This window comes from Anabrus simplex, chromosome 1, assembly GCF_040414725.1.
Source record: "Anabrus simplex isolate iqAnaSimp1 chromosome 1, ASM4041472v1, whole genome shotgun sequence".
Taxonomy (NCBI): domain Eukaryota; kingdom Metazoa; phylum Arthropoda; class Insecta; order Orthoptera; family Tettigoniidae; genus Anabrus; species Anabrus simplex.
Window position 1 is genome coordinate 527,311,955 of NC_090265.1, and position 21,917 is coordinate 527,333,871.

The 21,917-nt window shown below is 37.9% G+C and overlaps 1 protein-coding gene across 3 annotated transcripts in view; it reads left to right on the plus strand.

Annotated features, from left to right (window-relative positions):
• LOC136857087 (transferrin) overlaps window positions 1-21,917 on the plus strand; it is a 389,183-nt gene that overhangs the window by 280,202 nt on the left and 87,064 nt on the right. For all 3 annotated transcript variants that reach the window (XM_068225055.1, XM_067135471.2, XM_067135472.2), the window contains exon 12: window positions 18,082-18,213. In XM_068225055.1, the coding sequence (XP_068081156.1) occupies window positions 18,082-18,213 (132 nt within the window). The remainder of the gene's footprint in view (window positions 1-18,081; window positions 18,214-21,917) is intronic.

The window sequence follows — 21,917 nt, forward strand, 5'->3', positions numbered from 1 at the left end:
ACGCCATTCCAGAACACAATAAACAAATATAACATAGAACACAACAAATACACAAAGAAAAATTATACAATTAATACATCTGGTTGCCGTGGAAAACAGCCCACTATTTATGGATACCAACGAGATCTGAACTCCTTGTCTGTGCCGATTGAAGATGGAGCTCAAACAACCACCACTGCTCCTGCCACCACCATCACCACCACTGAATGGCTGGTGTTGTTTGGTGCTCCTCATATTTGCTTTATTAAGTGGTGTTTTAAAGGAAGTGGATCGATATATATATATATTTGTGATGATAAGTGGAAGTGCTGCTCTTCAGTACGTGGTATTATCTCTCTTTGAAGAGCTAAAGAGTCATCCCTTTTTTGTCAAGGTGAATAAGTCATTTATAACCCTTTAAGAGATTTAAGGTTATGTTCTCAAAGGGAAAAGAGAGTAGAGGTATTGAGAGTAGAAATGTCAAATTCAGAGAGGTTGAAATAGATGTAGAAAACCAAGGCCTGTCACAAGCGAGAGAGCTTAACGGTGCAAAGCGGGCGGTGGCCATAGGTACTATGTCGGATGAGGAGCTGGACGTAACCATGGAACCAAAGAGTACGAAGACTACAAACCAAAGAGTAGGATTAGAGGGGATGCAACTAGACATTGAGAAGTTAGTCAAGTATAGTGAAGACTTATTAGCATTAGTTAAGATGACTCCTAATACCAAAGCGGAGATAAAGAAAGGTATTAAAGAAATGGGACAAATGGCAGAAATCATTCGTAGTCATTCGTGGGAATGGGAACAATATGATATGAATGAAGATCCAGAGGTTAGGAGTAATTTGGAACAGGGATCTACCTTTAGTAAGAAAATAACCCGTGATGTTGGGACAAAGGCACAATTCAGTGACAGAGTGCTAGATATAGAGGAAACTCTCTTGGAAGCTACATGCTTTGAAGCTTTTGCGGAGCTCTTGGATAAGGAATGGCCTGATTGTGTTTACAATAACACGCACGTCATCTCTGGAAATAGAGGGAAATTGACTGATTGGGATATATCAGTGGTGCTAAATCCCAAACGCCTTACAGAGGAGGATGGAATTGTGAGAAACATGAAGAATATGCATTCAGAAATCTCTGACTTGCTGAATGCTGACCTGGAGGAAGGTAAGACGGAATTCTTGCGCACTGTTATGCAAACCTACATGAGGAGGAGAGCAGGAGAAGCTGCGATATGTGTATGTAATACCATATTTGTTTAATCAGGATGGTGTAAATGACCTGCAGAGCCTGTATTCATGTCTCACTCACTGGAGGGAAATAATTGAGACTCATGGAAGAAGGAAGGTGCTGATAGCTATCCCGGATAGTCTTGACTGGAATTATACAAGGAAAATCTTGGAATGGGTGTTTCGTAAGAGTGACATTGAAATAGGGTGCTTGGAGCCAGGTAAAACAGACAAAACAGGCTGATTCTGAAGAGCTACCATTGAAAAAGAAACCCCTAAATAATAATATTCAGGAAACAGTTACGTGCAAAGCTGCTGGCAAAATGTATGCTGAATTGCTTAAAACAGTAAAGGAAGGAGAGAACATAGAAAAAATTGGTGTTAAAATAAAACGAATAAGAAAAACAGCAAAGGATGATCTTATACTTACTGTAGAAGGCAAAGGAAAGGCTGAAGCATTACAATGTGAGATAATTGAAAATGTCAAGGAAATAGAGGTTTCAACAAAGAGTAAGGAGACAACAATTCTAGTGTACGGTATGGATCCGGATTTAAATGAAAATTATCCTAGAGCAGCACTCTCTTTCAAGGCTGCTGTTGAAGAATCACAGATCAACATTACATCTGTAAGACCAGGGTGGTTTGAAAATCTGAATGCTACCGTAATCTTGCCAATGAAACCATCGAATATACTGTTAAAGATAAATAAAATAAATGTGGGATGGGCAACTTGTCTAGTGAGGGAAATAGTTACAGTTGCAAGGTGTTTTAAATGTCTTGGATTTGGGCATAAAGCGCCACAGTGCAAAGTTAAAGATGACTGGTCACAGAGCTGTCTAAATTGTGGGCAAGAAGGCCATTTGGCGAAGGAGTGTGGGAACAATTTGTTTTGCACCACATGCCAAGTAGAAGATCAAATAAAATGCCCTACTTACAGGAAGTTAATATTAGAGGCAAGGAAGTTGAATTTAAACGGCCAGTAATGGACATACTTCAGGCAAATCTCATGAGGAAACCCAACAGTCATGACATTATGTATGCAACAGCCTTGGAAAAGAAACTAGACTTAGTGCTTGCTAGTGAGCCAGACAGAAGGCGAGTAGCTGAAGGTGGTTGGTTCACGGACAAAAGATGTGATGTAGCTGCATTTTTTAAAATGATAAGTTGGAGGTGCTAAGCATAAGGGCAGAAGAAAGATATTTGTGTATTCAACTTCAGCATTGTCAGATTTATTGTTGTTATATCTCTCCTAACATCATTTCAGTATTTTCAAAGCTAAGGTAGATGTAATAGTTCAGTACTGTAAGGCGTCAGGTATTGAATCTATCATTCTGGGAGACCTAAACATCAAGTTACCTCCGTGGGGGGCACCAACTGCAGATCGTAGGGGAGAATATTGGGCGGAATGGATAGCGACCCTAGACTTGGTGGTTCTTAATACTGGAATCTTACCAACGTTTTCCAGAGGCAGTTCAGAGTCTTTCATAGACGTCACCTGCTCAACGCAAGGTATAGGATCATGCATTGTTGACGGGGAAGTTATGGAAGATGAATCTCTCCGCGATCATTGTTTCATTTACTTTCAAGTTAAGGGATCAAAGGAGCTCAATGATATCACGAAAACAGTGTGGAATTATAACTGGGAAATTTTCAAAATTGCAATCGAATGGATGTTACAAACTGTGGATACAGCGCAACATACTCTAAAAGATGTAACTGCTGTTCTTAAAAATGCTGGTAGGACCAGCCGATTTAGGGGACTCACAAAATATAAAACACGTGTCCCTTACTGGTGGAACAATGAAATAGATATGTAAAGGAAAGACTGCAATCACAAGAGATGAATCCTTACAAGATCTAGGAAAAGAATCAGCTAGGTCAACTTAATACAAGTAGAACATGACTGTAAGGCATCAAAGAGGGAACTAATAGCTAATAAAGGATTCTGAAAGAAATCTCTGGCAAAAGCTATGTTAAGATCTGGACAGTGATATCTGGGGGCGGGATATAAAATAGTGACTTGTTGATTAATCAACAGGGTACCAGTTTAGCTCCCAGCTGATGGAAGGAAAGCCATAGCAATGGAATTGTTTCCTTGTACTAATGACAGACTTAAAATGGAATCAGATTTTAGTGTTGCAGAACCTTGTACTGTGGTTGAGTTACAAGAGGTAGGATGCAATATGAAGACTGATAAGGCACCTGGTGTAGATGGCATCCCTCCAGAAGCCATCAAGTATGCAGTTGAGGTGGCACCTGGTTGGATTTTAGAAGTCTTCAATGATTTACTGAGAAAGCGTGAATTCTCCGATGAGTGGAAAGTAGCCAAGCTAGTGCTGTTATTGAAGGCAAGGAAACTATCATTAGATCCATCAGCATACAGGCCTCTTTGCTTATTAAACACCTTGAGCAAGCTTTATGAAGGATTGATTAAAATGAGACTGGATAAAGAATCTGAACAACAGGGAGGACTTTCTTTGAACCAGTTTGGATTTAGAAAGGGCAGAACCACAACCCAGGCTATTGAGAGGGTGATTCAAATACAGGCAGAAAGCAGTGAGAAATGGGCTGTTTTGATAACGCTAGATGTCAAAAATGCTTTTAACACTGCTTCTTGGAGCATTATTTTGAGAGAACTTCGTAGGAAGAACATTTCTCGGTATCTACAACAAATAATTGCCAAGTACTTCAAAGGATGAAGAAACGACTTGATGATTTAGAAGACCTTGAGATGAGTGCTGGCGTTCCACTGGGATCTGTCCTAGGACCCACCTTATGGAACGTTCTATATGATGGCGTCCTACGTCTGCAGCTGACGAAAGGGACAATATCTATTGGTTATGCAGATGACCTTGCAATAGAGTGGTAATAGCAGATAATGTAGAGAAACAGACCTTCCAAGTAAACAAATCATTGAGACGAGTTAACCTTTGGATGGTAAATAATAAATTGAGGCTGGTACCACATAAGACTGAGGCTGTAATTTTGAAAGGTTCCAGGAATTGGAAAAATGTCCGCTTCATATTAAATGATACAGAGATTGTCCCAAGGAAGTCAGTACGATACCTTGGGGTTCTTATTGACAGGAATTGCACATTTGGTGTACATGTGAAGGCAGTAACTCAAAAGGCAGAGAAGAAGGCATCGACATTAGCTAGACTTATGCCTAACATCGGGGGACCGAGAACAGTTAAGAGACAGATTATGTGCTCTGCAGTATATTCCATTTTACTCTGTCCTGCACCTATCTGGCACAATGCACTCAGGAAGAAGATTCACCCAGACTATTGAAAGAGTACAGAGGAAAATGCTGCTCACAATTATCTATGCTTATCGAACTGGGCCGATGACCTGCGATGTTAGGCCCCTTAAAACAACAAGCAAGCAGCTTATCGAACTGTTTCGACAGCAGCTTTACAAGTTGTAGCTGCCAGTATTTCCATTGACCTGCTCGTGTTAGAGAGAAAACTTTGGCATGAAAGGGGTGCGGCTATATCTGCTGAAGAAAAGAAAGCCTTGAGGAACCAGCTCTTACTAGACTGGCAAGGCCGATGGGATGGCACAACCGATGTTGGCCAATGGACATAAAAGCTAATACCCGACATAGGAGGCTGCCTTAAATGTAGACATCGGCAGGTAGATTACTTTCTGTCGCAGGTCCTGACAAGACATGGAAGATTTGGCGTATACGCCATGAAGATGGGAAAGACGCAGGGAGATGGTTGTCAGTACTGTTCTGAAAGGGATACAGTAGAACACACTTTTTCTACTTTGTTCAGTGGGAAGTAGAACAAAGGAAAGCCTGCCAGCAACTTGGCCAATGACTCACACCAGGGAATCTGGTTCAGATCATGTTGGCGAGCCCGCTTGCCTGGAACACAGTAAAGGCAGTGGCGACATGCATTATGGGGACGAAGGAGAAAGAAGAGAAAGGAAGAGCTTAATAATATAAATCACTCCATTCTGATGTCAAGCCATCAAGCAGTTTCAGAACGGGCTGAGTGAATAGGGCTGGGATTTTTAGTTGGTGGAAATCCAACTTCCACACAGAGTGGTGTCTTTGAAAGATTTTCCCCCATTACAAAAAAACTGCTGCTGTGCTGCTGCTGCTGCTACTACTACTACTACTACTACTACTACTACTAATAACGATAATAATAATAATAATAATAATAATAATAATAATAATAATAATAATAATAATAATAATAATAATAATAATAATAATATTAATTGAACTGAGATAGATGGGTGGTTTATATTCCATAATGAATCAATTCTAAAACATCACCGTGTTACTCAATAAATGGGACACTATGTCCTCGCCATGTGGGCTATCACAAAAACATCATCATTCAACTCTCCTAGAGAAACAAAATAAATATAAGCGGGCCTCTCTGCAGTCTTCAGGGGCATTGCCAGACACAAAGTTCACTGTTTCTTGTTGAGTCTCTCCACTCCTTTCTTAACACGTCGTCTCTTTAAATCTCAAATTACACTTTCTTTGATGTTGCTATACATAATTCATTGGTCACTTTATCTCTTTAATAATGCTCTGAATATCTCGACCCACCACATAGCTTTCATATTTTCCACCAGAAGTCCCGCCTTCAATACCTTCTGTCATCATGGACTAACTCATTTCTCAGCCAACTACATAGTTCTTTCTCTTCAGCTCTCACAACACAAGGCAACTGGGAAACCCAAAAAGAACAAAATATATGATAGCAAAATACCATCTTGTGATTTGTTATTTAAGAGGGACCTAAAATGTAGGTCATCAGTCAGCATGCTACCACTCCTATGTGATTATCCATATCCATCTTTGTAGCTAATTCTTGACAAATACGGAATCAAATATTACTACATAGACGAATACAAATGTGTGGTCACCTCTAAAATTCAAAGAAATAGGTTCTAGCTATTATCCAATGGAGGACGTTGGTTTGGATCTGTGAAGATTCACTACAGCACTCCTTCCATCCAGGATGATTAATCTACATTAAATATAACTCGCATGCATGGTAATACAACTGGTTGAGTACCAATCCTCTTCAATGAACATTCCCATGGAAACTAACAGCACTCACAATTTTACACAAAGTCAAACTACAAAAAACAGATCCGAGAAAATTCTCGAGAATAAATTCCCAAAACAAATCATTCCATATTTACAAAAATATAATTCACTCAGACTTGATGCTAACTGAACACTGTGCCCCTAATTTAATACATGTACATTTTTAACAAAAGAAATCCTATCAATTATTATTTACAAATTAATGAACTTTGAATGGGACTTCTGTTAATATATGAGTCATGCTGATAAAATGGGTGTACTCAACCTCACTCCCGGTGGCACCTTTGCTCACTCACTCCGGGAAATCCATTGGTTGGTTTACTCTTCTATCATCTCCAGGTAGACTGCTATGATTATCAGGTGCAAACTGGAACTCCTTGGATGAAACTCCATAATCCTTGACACTGGAATCTCCTTCGGTAACTATGGCACACAACACAAACAGTTAAGCCCGTTACACACGTCTGCTTCAAACATGCCTTTTACGGCCCGATTTTTTATTTTTGATTCAATTTCCCAGGATCAGAAATACTAATACAGGGAACACCCACATTTAGTTTAGTAGCGACATGTCTTGGTGTCAACCCCAGTATCTCTGCTCACTATATTAATTGTTATGCTGGTTCCAATCGTCCCCTCTTTGTTTCGAGTGACGAAGTTAATAATAATATCAGTTCAAGTTCATGCTCTAAATGAAAGTCAGAATAACCCGAACGCACACTCCATTATTTCACCAGTATTAGTTGTACTCATACATCACTTGAATTAAATCATTTCAACTATTCTCTGCATTAAAAGTTCACACACAAAGGAAACTGTAGCCAGAGACTGACACAGGTCTGTCCCTTGTGAGATGTTGAAGAATGCCCCAGGATAATGCTTCACACTTCTTATATCAACTAGGAAGAATCCCCCTCGTAGAATGTGCATACGCCTTATTCACGGGGTATTAGAGGCGCAATAGTCCCTTGATATTAAAAACAAAGTTGGTCATGCTGTTTTAAAAGTGGGTTTGAGATTACGATTGTGAAAAATTTTCCCTCTCCCTTTTACAGATGACTTTTAATCGGGATAACCCCACTCTTGTCATTCTGGGATTCCCTCACTCAGCTTGGTGGAGAAACTCCCTAGCTTCACGCTTAGCGTTCCACACTTCGAGTTCTTGCATACTTGCGTCCAGACAATAAAATGCGTGTTCTCTTGATTCCTAGTCCTTGCTTCATGTCCCTGTCGGGTACAATATTCACAAACAATAACTGAAAATTAACTGTAACAATGATATTATTATACACATGAACTGATCTTTAGAGAAACTGTTTATGAATAATGACAACCATCAGAAATGAATGGATGAAAACCATAAGGGTGTAAGTGACATAAAAAAAAAAAAAAAGAGTTAAGTGCAGGATGTAACTCCAGGAGGATGTATCCTTTCACCAGCAAAGAGATACAAGTGATAGCGGTAATATTCTGCACTCTAGTGATAGGTGGTATAACTACAAATAGCATGCTTTATACGAGTGTTAGGAAGTTTTAATGCCCCTTTATCTGAATGATCAAAATGCTACTTATACCGTTATGGTTTTCATCCATTCAAATGAAATGACGACTATTATATTATACATGCGGATGCACAGATACTAACTTAAAGCAACCTTCACTGTTAAGAAATGAATGGTGTAATGAACACTGCTGGTAAAATCTGGTAATCTCCTTGTTGCACATGTTAGGAGAATGGCAATCTGGTCTTTATCTTTCCCTCTCTTCACCTGTCCACACACTTCTGTGTTCATTTGTATGTGATTGGCTAGATTTATTGGTTATCATGATAACCTGCTAATGCTTTTTCCTACTTCATTTCCATTACAGCTGTAGAACAGATGTTGAAGTAGCTGTCAGTGCCATTCTAGTTTCGTAGACAGTATATTTGAGCTGATAATCTTAATGTCAGAACCTTTACGGCAACAATAATTATTCTCAATCATGATGCTGCTGCTGCTTGTTGTTTTAAGGGGCCTAACATCGAAGGTCATTTGCCCATTCTCAATCATCATCTTGTATTCAAACATACTTTATTATTTTAATTACTTTATTCTGTTTTATATGTATTCTTATGAATTGCTTATTAAGAGGATTCTTTGTCATGTGGTATACTTAAAAAACTTATTATTGCAGTTTCTGAGAAGACTTATTTTTGTTTGCTTACATTATTTCAATATTCTGTACATGTAGCTAGTGAATTATCACATAAGATGTGCAGTATTCAGGGAAATAAAAGTATAAATATATTACTTTTGATTCATTATTGTCTTTGCACCCAGGAGTTGCTAATAACTGTACTTTAGATCATCTAACATAGTTTCCAGCCACTAGCCAAGTCTGTTTGAAATATATGCTGTCCTTAGTTTCCTGTCATACCGCCAGCTTTCTGTTGTCACTCTGTTCCAGTCTTCTCCTCTCATCTCAGCACAGTCTTTCACTTCCTTCAGCCATTTGTCTTTCAGTGTTCCCCTCGGCCTTTGTTGCCCACTTTCATCTCTTGCATTCTTCTGGGTATCCTTGAGTTCTCCATTCGTGTGACATGCCCATACCATCTTAGTTCCATTTCTGTATTTGCTCTTGTAAGGTTTTGTCTTTCAATACTTCCTTCACCTTCTCATTTCTCATTGTCTCTCCATCCTGCTCCTATACTTTAGATACATAGTAGAAATCAAAATATTGTCACAATTCCATGAACTTGACTGGGAGCTTTTTGGCATATTGTAGGGATGGATTTCTGTCATTATCAGTATATATCAACACATTTTGTTGGAGATGGGATCATGATAATGGGAGATCTGAATGCCCATGTGGGAACTGATAGAATAGGATATGAGAATGTTCTGGGCCCACTTGGCTATGGCGATAGAAATGAAGATGGAGAGAAACTGTTGGACTTGTGTATCAGAAATAACCTGATAATAAAGAACACATGGTTTATGAAAAGTAATAACCATAAGATCACCTGATATAGTTGGGATGGATAGTATGGAACACTCATCGATTTTATAACATGGAAATACGAAGTGGAGAAGAAGAGTGGAACAAATTAATACAGACATTTGTGGAAGCAGTAATTGAGGTATGCAGGAAAACAAAAGCAAAAATTAAGGGAAAGGAGACACGGTGGTGAACAGACAAAATAAAAAAAGAAATAAAAGAAACAAGGTGAAGAAAGAATAAGGAAAAGCATAAAACGTATCAGAGGGATACATGTCGAATACAAAGATTGAAACTACAAGTAAAGAGGAGTATCAGGGAAGAAAAGGAGAAATGCTGGGGAGAGTTTACCACCAAAATTGAGCAAGATAGTCAAGGAAATCAGAAATTATTATACAGAGTAATAAAATCGAAAATAAATCCAGAAAAACTTAAGGCATTAGAGAGAAAAGATGGATCCATAGTACATGACAAAAAGTGTCTTCAGAAGGTGATCGCAAAGTATTTTGAAAAACTTTGTAATGAGGATGACTGCTCGGAGGAAGAAGGAGATAAGAAAATGGAAATAATAGATGGAGAAAAGAAGAGAACCCGATAACATGGTTGGAACTTGAAAGGGAGTGAAAGCAATGACCAAAGGTAAAGCAAGTGGAAAAGACGAATTCAGTGCTGATATGATTAAGGCAGCAGGAAGCATTGGACTACAGTGGCTATACCGAGCCCTCAATGCCATATGGAAGGATGAAAAGATACCTGAAAATTGGCAACAAGGAAGCATTGTACCATTGTTCAAAAAAGGAAATAGGAAGAAATGTGAAAATTATAGAGGTAAAACCCTATTATCACATGGGCTAAAAATAATGGAGAAAGTCATAGGCAAAAGACTGAGGGATATAATAGAAACACAGTTAGAGGAAGAACAATGTGGCTTTAGACCGAATAGATCAACAATAGACATGATATTTACAGTGTGAACGATAGTGGAAAAACATCTGGAAAGGAACAAGGAAATCATCTTCGTATTTTTGGATTTGGAAAAAGCTTATGATACAGTTAAGAGAAAACATGTATGGGAATGCCTACAGAAAAGGAATGTACCAAAATCATTAACAAGATAGAAATGTTGTATCATGAGAGTAAAAGCAGTGTACAAGTGGGGAGTGGTGACTCTGAAACAATTTATACAAAAAAATAGTCTCAAGCAAGGAAGTGCACTGTCGCCATTATTATTTATTATATTGATGGGTTGAAATCATAAAACATGTATAACAGAGTGCCAGTAGTGATGAAGTGAATGCTTTAGTATATGCAGATGATGTGGTGATTTGGGGAAAGAGAGAAAAGGAAGTACAATAGAGACTGAACATTTAGAATGAAAATCTGAAGGATTTTGGAATGGTAATTAGTGAAAAGAAAACTGTAGTCATGCACTGTGTAAAAGAGAAAAAGAGAAGCCAAGAGAACATAGATGGAGAATAAGAGAATGTAGAAAAGTTTACATATCTGGGTAGCATGATTAATGGAAATAATGAAATCAACCCTGAAATTAATAACAGACTAAGGGCCTGTACTACGACTGTCAGATAAACAGCCAGATACGTAGGCTGCAGTTTTGCAAACTAGAAGTTAAATATTTTATTGCGTACTACCAACGGATTTTAACTACGGTATTGTAATGCGGAAGATGTAGTAACATTTTTATTGGGTTGGTAATAAGGTTACTGAAAATATAGTGAAATTTAGCGCGGTGGTACACGTGTTCCCTGGTGTTTTCGCTTGTTTAGCTCTATTCCTTTTGAAATTGTATTACTATAGTCCAATATCAGACTTTTATTAAGCTATAATGTGGAAGTCCAGGTCAAAAACAGAATTAGGACTGAAATATACACATACGAAGAAATGTTAAAATTAATTAACTGTATAACGAAACTGAAACTGTTATAGGAAATAAATGTAACCTGGACGCAAAAGTTAAGATTCAGGTTATGTATCTTTTTTGTCTAGTACTACTTACGAGGTTGCGCGTTACGTCGAAAGTAAAGTTTATATTCGTAATTAATGCCATTGATGCAGCGTGGGATCATTAATTTTATTATTAATTCAAAAATTGTTTGCTCATTGAATAAGTAGTTAGTTTCTTTCTTTTCAATACAACGTGGGAATAGTAACTGGCAAGCATTTATCTCACTTTAGCGTAAATACTTTTGTAGCAAGTTGTTATGAAGTAAAGGAAATATAACCTCCTTAACATCCTCATTCGACGGACGAATCACCATGAACAACGTCGTATACCTTTACTCCATATGTGCTTCGCGGATAGATTTGGAATAGAACCCACACTTTTTGACACGCATTTTAATGATTAGGAAATGTGTGCTATCACCTCTAGTACCCAACCGACTACAATTTACAAGGTAAAAAAATGTTAGACTATTGGGACTCGAACCCACGAAAAACAGCTTATCAGCAAACTTTGCTGCCCTAACGACCACGGCTACTCATGAAGCTTGCGATGAACCGCGTGTGTACTACTGATATACTCAGTAGCAACAACTTTCTAGCTTGGGAAATCTTATAGAATTCTGTGATAGCTGGACAGGAAGCATGACATACTTCATAAATATATACATAAATTACATTGTAACAACTTAATTTCGCACAGCATCATGCAGATGTAGATTAATCTTCATGAGTAGCCATCTTGATTCTTTACGGTAGCGTCCCCGATGAGAGCGAAGTCCCAGATAAGAGCGTTAACAGCCTCTCCAACTTCGGCATAGCTATACTCGAGAATATTTTCCCAGATTGCACATAAACGAAAGTCGTAGTACGCGGTGTCAACCGAACTTCCAGATAAATGTCCAAACTGGCAAATAAATTTATACCGCACTTTTATCTGGCTGTCGTAGTACAGGCCCTAAGTAAAGGTACAACATTTTATCATCAAGTCAGAGAGCTTTTATGGGATGACAAAGTACCCAAGAGAACAAATTTAACATTGTATGAACAGTATTTCATACCAATTGTAACATATGGACTATAAACACCGGTAACTAATAAGAGACAAGATAGTAAGATCCAAGCAGTAGAAATGACATTTTTAAGAACATCGGTTAAAAAGACAAGAAGAGATAGAATCCAAAATATTAAAATCAGAGAAGAGTTAAATATAGAACCATTAGTACAGAACATACCGAAAGCAAGACTGAGATGGTTCGGACATGTAAGAAGAATGGGAAAGGAACGGGTAGCAAGAAGGGAATTGGAAAGAGAAGTTAAGGGAAAGAGACAAGTTGGAAGACCGAGAAGAAGGTGAGTGGATCAGATTTGGAAGGAGATTAGAGAAGCTAGATTGGATGTGGCGGAAGTAATGGAGCAGGAAAAGTGGAAGGACAGAAAGGAGTGGAGGAGGCTTGTTAACCACACCCGGGCGACTGGAGTGGGACATAGATGATGATGATAATGATGATGATGATGATGATGATGATCAGTATTGTAGATTATATTTGCTGAATCATGAATTAGGAAATCTATTGAAATAGAATTTTATAAAATGGAATTAATAGGCCATATTTCTATTCTCTTGTTCCCTTTCCTGGCCACTTTTGCTTACAGGAGTGAAAGCTGTGTAGACTTTGGATATCTTATCCATAAACTATTAGTAATGGACTTGAAGACTTATGGCAGGAGGGTATTTGTAATGAATAGATAAGCCTGAGTTAAGAATGAATCTACTGGATGAAGCTGTGCATTATTAATCAGTTTGGTAATGTGATCATGTGAGGTGGATAACAGACTAGGCTGTAGATGGTAAGAGAAGTATCAGGAGACCTTTTCAAGCTTGAAAATTTTGAAAAGCTGCTTTTGAGACACTAAATTCATTATCAGAAGCTAGGAGTTATAAGAATATAGTGAAAAGATAATATTTAGTAGCTCTGGTGATATTTACATCAACTACAGCCATGTATAACATCTTACTGTAATAGTTCATACATCCACTTTTGCAAACGTGGTCTCTGACCACAACTTGTTGGTCATGAAATGCCATCTGAAATTGAAGAAATTGAAGAAAGGAAGGAATGCGAGGAGATGGAATCTAGACAAGTTTAAAGAAAATACTGTGGGGGACTGTTTTAAGGAACATGTTGCACAGGGACTAAATGAAAAAGCTGAAGGAAACACAACAGAGGAAGAGTGGTCAGTCATGAAGAATGAGGTCTCTAGGGCTGCTAAAGAAATGTTAGGAAGAAACAAAAGATCAAGTAAGAATCAATGGATAACTCAGGAAATACTAGGCCTGATTGATGAACAACGAAAGTACAAGAATGCAAAAACTGAAGAAGGCAGAAAGGAATACAGTTGATTAAAGAATGAAGTGGATAGAAAGTGCAAAACAGCTAAGGCTGAAGGAGAAGTGCAAGGATGTTGAAGGTTGTATGGTGCTAGGACAGGTAGATCCCGCATACAGGAAAATCAAGGAAACCTTTGCAGAAAGGAAATCTAGGTGTATGAATATTAAGAGCTCAGATGGAAAACCACTTCTAGGGAAAGACAAAGCAGAAAGATGGCAGGAACATATCCAGCAGTTGTGTCAAGTTAAAGATGTAGATGATATGGTTCTGGAACAAGAAGAGGCTATTGATGCTGATGAAATACGAGACCCAATTTTGAGGTGAGAATTTGACAGAGCTCTGAATTACTGACTCCCTAAAAGAAACCAGCATGGTGGGGTTGTTCCATTTAGTGTGTGAAATGTATGAGACAGAAGTGCCATCCGATTTTTGGCAGAATGTTGTTATACCTATTCCCAAGAAAGCCAGCGCTGACAAATGTGAAAGCTACTGGACCTTTACTCATGCCTAAAATATTTTAACATGTAGTATTTACAGAAGAATGGAAAGACAAGTTGAAACTGAGTTGGGAGAAGATCAATTTGGCTTCAGAAGAAATGTAGGAACACGTGAAGCAATCCTGACTTTACGTCTGATCTTAGAGGATCGAATTAAGGACAAGGCCACATACGTGGCATTCGTAGATTTTAAAAAGGCATTTGATAATGTTTATTGGACCAAGCTATTTGAGATTCTGAAGGTGATCAGGATCAGATACTGAGAATGAAGAATTATCTACAATCTATATAAATATCAATCTGCAGTGATAAGAATCGAAGGCTTTGAAAAAGAAGCAGCAAACTAGAAAGGAGTGATGCAGGGTTGAAGTTTTTCTCCACTTCTTTTCAATGTTTATATAGAACAGGCAGGCAGGGAGAGGAATTTGGGAAGGGAATCACAATCCAAGGAGAGGAAATCAAAATCCTGAGATTTGCCGATGATATTATTTTATATGAAACTGCAGAAGATGTGGAGAAATAGCTGAATGGTGTGGACAGAGTCTTGGGTAAGAAGTACAAGATGAAAATAGATAAGTCCAAAACAAATGTAATGGAGTGCAGTTGAACAAAGTCAGGTGATGCAGTAAATATTAGATTAGTAAATAACGTCTTAAAGGAAGTAGATGAATATTGTTACTTGGGTAGTAAAATAACTAACAATGGCTGAAGTAAGGAGGACATAAAATGCAGACTAGCACAAGCAAAAGAGGCCTTTCTTAAGAAAATAAATTTGCTTACTTCGAACATTGATATAAGAATTAGATGTTTTTGAAGACTTTCAGCTGGAGCTTAGCATCGTAAAACATGGATGATAACTAGCTCAGAAAGAAAGTGAGCAGAAGTTTTTGAAATGTGGTGTTACAGAACAATGCTGAAGGTAAGATGGATAGATCGAATCATAAATGAAGAGAAACTGAATCGAATTGGTGAGAGGAAATCGATTTGGCTAAATTTAGTATCTCTTAACTTGACCATGATGGCCACCAAATGGTCCGTTTTGACTTAATTGTAATTGGCTAAATTTGATGAGAAGGAGAGAGAGAATGATAGGACACATCCTAAGACACCCAGAACTTGTTCAGTTGGTTTTTGAGGGAAGTGTAGGCAGTAAGAATGGTAGGAGTAGACCAAGGTATGAATATGATAAGCAGATTAGAGCAGATGTAGGATGCAGCAGTTATGCAGAAATGAAAATGTTAGTACAGGATAGGGTAGCATGGACAGCTTCATCAAACCAGTCTATGGACTGATGACTCAAACAACAACAACATCCATTGTTCATATGTAGCACCTAGAATATTAATCAGTACATCCTATCTTCTTGCCATCAGTGGCAAATGACCATGCAATGATGGCAGGATACTATCAACAAGGACATGAGAATTTGTGGCATTCATCTGTCTGATGCCCAGGATTAAGCAAAGTGGCGATCAAAGATTGTAAAATTTTTACCCTGTTCCAGTGGGACAACACTAAGATGATGATGTTGATAATGATCCAGTGTTCATGTGCATGACTTATAGACCTCTTCACATCACTGTGTTTGATTCTTTTAATGTTAAAAGAAAATACTTGTGTTGAGAAGATTAACATATTAATTAAATTTGAAATATTTTGAGAGATATCCACCTTATCAATATTAAAAACAATGTTTTTACTTATTAAAATACAGTTAAAATCAAGCGAGACGTGTTTCATACCTTCTTCCAGGACATCCTCAGCCACTTATTGAACAAGAACAAATTCCAAAAATACCTAAAAGGTATACACTGAAAATATGTGACACAATGGAATACAATAGAACATATCACAGTAGTATAAACTGTCTCTGGAAAAAAGTCTTGATGGCACAGTCTTGATGTAAGAACAGTCAAATGTGCCCATGTATGGCAAATCATCATCACCATCTTCTTCTTCTCCTGCTGCTGTTTATTCCACCCTGTGGAGTCACGGGTGCAAACTGCGTCGCACATGTGGATTTGGCCCTGTTTTACGGCTGGATGCCCTTCCTGACGCCAACCCTGTATGGAGGGATGTAAGCACTATTGCGTGTTTCTGTGGTGATTGGTAGTGTGGTATGTTGTCTGAATATGATGAGGAGAGTGTTGGGATGGACACATTCACCCAGCCCCCGAGCCAGAAGAATTAATCAGAAGCGATTAAAATCCCCGACCCAGCCGAGAATCGAACCCGGGACCCTCTGAAACTGAAGGCCAGTACACTGACCATTCAGTAAATGAGTTGGACAAGTCCATGTATGGCATTATTGGCATAATGAACTTAAGTACAATTAAAAGGCATAGCAATGTGTGTTGATATAGCAAATGTTCTTATGTAGCAATATGCTACATTTTGTATGGCTATTTTATACAATTGTAGGCTGTCTTGCATTAAAAATATAGTCTTGATATTTGAAGAACAGTTCTTAAAAACGTCTGATTATATGGTCAGTGTTTTAAATTACATCAAAATGTTTTGCATATTCATGAAGAAAGTTCTCAAGCTGAACTAGTAAATAAGAACAACATTGAGTGTGTTCGTAAAATAGGTGTGAAGTAGTTGTTCAAAAAACTTTCTTAAGCTTGCCAGCACATCAGCCGCCATAAGGGAGACCCAATAAACAATCCACACCATGCCTATCATGCTGGAGTGGATGTTGGCTTAATATTTAGCCACCCTTGGAACTAATTTTGTAGTAAAATGAACAAGTAATCCATTCCAAAAACATTCCCAATCCTAAAATTCACAAAAATAGTTTTATAATAAAAAAACAAGATTCTTGCACTAAGTGACTAAAGGCCACGTGCCTCAGTGACTTGCCATCATTGCCTTTACTCTTAAAATTTTCTTCTGAAAACTGGACAAATATTATACTTGTAAAAATGCAATTGCTCATTTTGGTTAATGGGTTTTGGTTAATAGAGCTCTTACTGTATTTTGACTATCAAGCAAGCAAGCAAGCAATGATTCGTTTTATGTCCCACTAACTACTTTCATGCTTTTTGGAGACACCCTAGTGCCAGAAATTTTGTCCTGCATGAGTTCTTGTTTATTTGATTATCTTCAAATACCACTGGACTGATCTAGAATCGAACATGCCTACTTGGGCTCAGAGAGCCATTGTTCTCTATAATCTGAACCATTTGGCCAGTGAATTGGTGGGTTATTATTTAACATTTGGCAAAGCTTTGTTTATTACACAAAAATATACATTATATTTACAGTCTCAGATATAGTAAGTTTATACATTGTATTGCATCAGGTGTCACCAACAGGAAGAAATGACCACAAGGAGCAGATGTTCTTGCTAAATTCAGAAATGACCACAACTTAGGAGTAATTATTGAGGTCCATTCACTGGGCATTGTGATTAGAATGGTCCCTTGAAGTTTTTGGGCATGACAGTTTGATGGATGCCTGGATTTACACATATTTCTTTGGAGGATAGGGATATTCCTCATTAATAGGTGAATTAGGATTGTTGATGATCTTATTGTACTCGTGGATCAGTGCAACTTCTCTGCACGGGTGAGGAGGAAAAATATTACTGAGGATTGGAAGCCAGAAACCTGAAGTGAGTTTAATGGCCAGTCTCATGATGTTATTCAGTTGAATCTCAATTAATTTAACATGGATGCTATTGAACCAAACTGGAGCACAGTATTTAGCTACAGGCAAGATCAGGCCTAAGACAGAGCATCTTGTAGTTTAGTAGAAGCTCCCAAAGATGTTCTGCTGATTCGTCCTCATCGTGCCCTGCATAGATACGGAACTGAACATCGGCATCTGGCTATCAGATTGTCTTCTAGATTTCTTAATGAAATTAAACTTGTACAATCCACAGATTACTCATTTGGTGAAATCTAGCTACTGCCTGCGTTCATCCCAAAAATTATAAGTTTTGGATTTCTTGTTCACAGGTACCTCTACAAACTGCAGTTTACCAACAAAACGTTCTTATTTCCCTGATGCTAAGGCAGTTGAATGCCTTGTGACTAATCCTGAATATGCTGCTGCCTTCATCAATGCCAACAGTATCAAGAGTATTCTTGGTAAGCCTTTGTTCACTGAGTTGTATAATACTACTGAACTATCTGATGTATTACTTCTTATTCTTTATTTCTTTTCAATATGATTCTTTTGATCAATTTGATTTTTTTTCCATCTTTGTCATTCATATGTCATCATCATCATCATCATCATCATCATCATCATCTCCTCTTCCCCTTTCCCAGCCGACACCAGGTGGGGGCAAATATGATTCCTCTGTACTTCATCCTATCTCCACCATTACTCATACAACATTGTGTTTCACTCCAGGTTCCATTGTCTTATGCTGTTCTTCACAGAGTCCATCAATCGTAATCTTAGTCTTCTTAGGCTTCTCTTCCCGTCATCTGTCTTTTCAGTGCTTGTCTTGGCAGTCTGTCTTCTTTCATCTGCTTGACATGTCCAAACCACCTCAGTCTGTTTTGTTCCCGTTTGTCATTTATTTTTTTGCTCATTTAGCTCTTGTGTATGTCTTCATTTCTCACTCTATCCCTCCTTGTCTTCTGTATCATACTCCTCAGGAATTTCAATTCATGACCTGAGATTGGGAAAAAAAGTTTATCATACCAATATTCAAGAAAGGAATCATCATCATCTCCTATGTTGCCAATATAACGGAATGGATATTGGAAATAATTAGAGAAACAACAGGAGCAGTTTGGAATCAGAAGTGGAAGGTCAACAGTGTAACCCCTTTTCATTCTGAGACAGATCATGGGAAGGATATGACTCTTTTATAGACTTAAAAAGACATACAACAGCATCCCCAGAACATAAGCATGGGAAAGTCTGACACAGGGGCATTGGCAAGGAACTAATAACAATGATAAGAATAGTATATGATGACTGTTACAGCTGTGTGAAGAGAACTGTGGATAGAACAGAATGGTTTGGAATTGACAATGGGCTAAAACAAGGGTGTATGTCATCACCTTTACTGTTCATAATGGTGACGGATGACACTGTAAAGGCATCAAGGGAAGATCACAGAGGGGTAAGAATGAATATAATGATGTTTGCGGATTATGATGTGATCTGTGGAGAAGATGAGGAGGAGGTACGACAACAGCTGAATGTACTGAATAGGATTGAACAATGGGGATTGAGGATCAATGTGGAGAAGAGCAATATAATGGTGATGAGTAGAGGAAGTAAAAATGGAAAAGGAGCTATCTAAATTGGAAACAAGGAACTGGAAATAGTAGAACACTTCAAATACTTGGGAAGTGAAATGACAGAAAATGGAGGACTGGATATCGAAATTCATAGAAGGATACAACTGGGGAGTGGCTTTTACCTCCAAGTACGGAAATTAATATGGAATAAAGTTGTACCAGTGAAGGATAAAGAAGTAATGTACAAAGGATATGACTTACCTATAATGATACATCCAGCAGAAACCTGGACAATGACAAGGAATTATGCCAGCTTTCCACTTCAGCCATAGTAATGCCTGATTCTTCTTTTATTTTTTCCTCCTCAATTTTGTTTGCTTGTGTAATTTCTCCACTTATCTGCTGTCTCACCTTTAGTAGCTCGCTGAAATATTCTTTCCATCTGTCCGTCATCTCTTCTGGTTTAGTCAATTTTCTCCTTTGTTTTTTATGAATCCGGTGTTCACCTTCTCATTCCTTCTATTTTTGACAACTCCAAATAATTTTTTCTCACAATTTAAATCCTCCCTGATTTCCTGGGTGAATTCTTCCCAGCTTTTCTTCTTTTCCTCTGCAATTACTTTCTTGCAATCTCTTTTTGCTCTATATATTTTGTTTTACTTACTTCAGTCTCTTTGTTTTCCATTCTTTCCAAGTTTTCTTCTGCTCTTTTACCCTTTCCTTCACTCTATCATTCCACCATTTTGTTGCCTTTTCCCTTACTTTTCCTGATGATCTTCCACATGTTTTCTCTGCACTGTTTATATGCATATACAGTTTGAATTTCATCTTTTCTATAGTCATCTTTGCACCAGTCATCAATCATCTTTCATCCTCTTTACAGACTTATTAAGCACACTTATTCACACAGGGCTATTACTTCATTAAGCACTAAATGAAAAAAAAAAACCAGCAAAAATGAGTCATGATAAATATTGCCTAAAACAAACAACAGACCTCTTCCTTTTCGTTAGCAGATCGCATTTTCAGATTTCTGAGCTGGGGCCAGAGGAATGTTAAAATTTTGTGCATTTTATTGGGTACACATTTTTGTTCTAACAAATTACATGCACCCCATTACAGATTATGCATTCCATCATCATTAAGGTGTTTTGGAGACAGTGCTTTCTTAGCCTGCAATAACCAAGAGGGTAGTAGTGCAAAGTAGGGCTCAGCTCCTTTTATTGTCTAGTTTCTCTGTTTCCTCTTTTAAAATCAACAAGAAGCCAGTCATTGATGCAGTTTCACTTTGCTCACCACTAGCCCTCGGGGTCTTTTCGACCGCACGCATTCTTCTTTTTTTACTCTGTCTACGATTGTTACAGGACAGATTTCTCCCTCCACCATATCTAACCCGCAAGCTTCCTCTAGTGTTTATAGCCAGGTAGCTCTCCCTAATTGCTCTTCTGTTATCGCTGTGGATGTTTATGTGAGTGTGCAGTGCTTTCGACTGCGGGCAGCTACTGCCATTTGTTGAATTTGGTTCTAACCCTGGACGCGCAACTATTCATATTCACGAATTGTTTGATTGTTTACTTGTGTTGTGAGTGAAAATGGATTCCGAAGAAGTTGATAGGATAAACATATTGATTGATGGTGTGGAAAACGAAACAGAAAGACGAAGACTTCGTGTGCTACCTGCTCTCCGTGCATATGCCGGAGCACACTGTCTTCACCTGTCAAACCTGCAGTATGGGGACAGCAGGTGAAGATGAAGAAAATGATGACCGTTTTATTATCTAAGGACACAGTCAGCTCATGAATATAATGAAGAATTACAAATAAATTGTCTTCGGTGAAGAGTAAATCTCTAATTGCTGTTACCCGTCTATCTGTGGTAGCCTTGCTCTTACAATTGGACTGTATACCTTACTTATATTGCTGTAACTTTGTTTTGTATATATTTTACTGATAGTTGTAAATTACTCGTACATTGCACTATACTTTTACCAGTTTACTTTTGTGAATTCTGTAAATCTATGTTCTTCCCATTTCACTGCTTTTGATGTAGAACATAATGTTATTGTATTATTTTAAAGCACTATTTAAATGTAAATAAATAATAATTATTTTTAATGATGAAAATAGAGAGTAAACAGAAATATAGCAACATAACAAAAATACATAGCAAATTGAAATACAAAAACGATATGGAATTCTTGGGTGGTCTTTTCCACCGCACGCGACGACTGATGTTATACTGCCTCGCGCGATGTCCCAGGGGCTAGATAGCATACAATCTTCTCTGATGCAGTCCTTTAAAATGGAATTCACCTGTAAATAAATAACCAACAATGATAATACTAATAACAGTGATTTGGCATTTTCCTCCCTCTTTCTTAATAGAATGTTGTTTTACCTATATTCAAAACTAGCAAGATACCCGTGCTTCGCTACGGTATTATACTGAAATGTATAATTGAATGCTTATTGTATTAGATATATAATCCGCCGAAATTCGCAATCTGACTCGTTTTCTGAGAGAATCCACCAAAATTCCCGATCTGGCTGGTTTTCTATGATTTTACGGCAAGTTTCCTCCCACTTTTAAA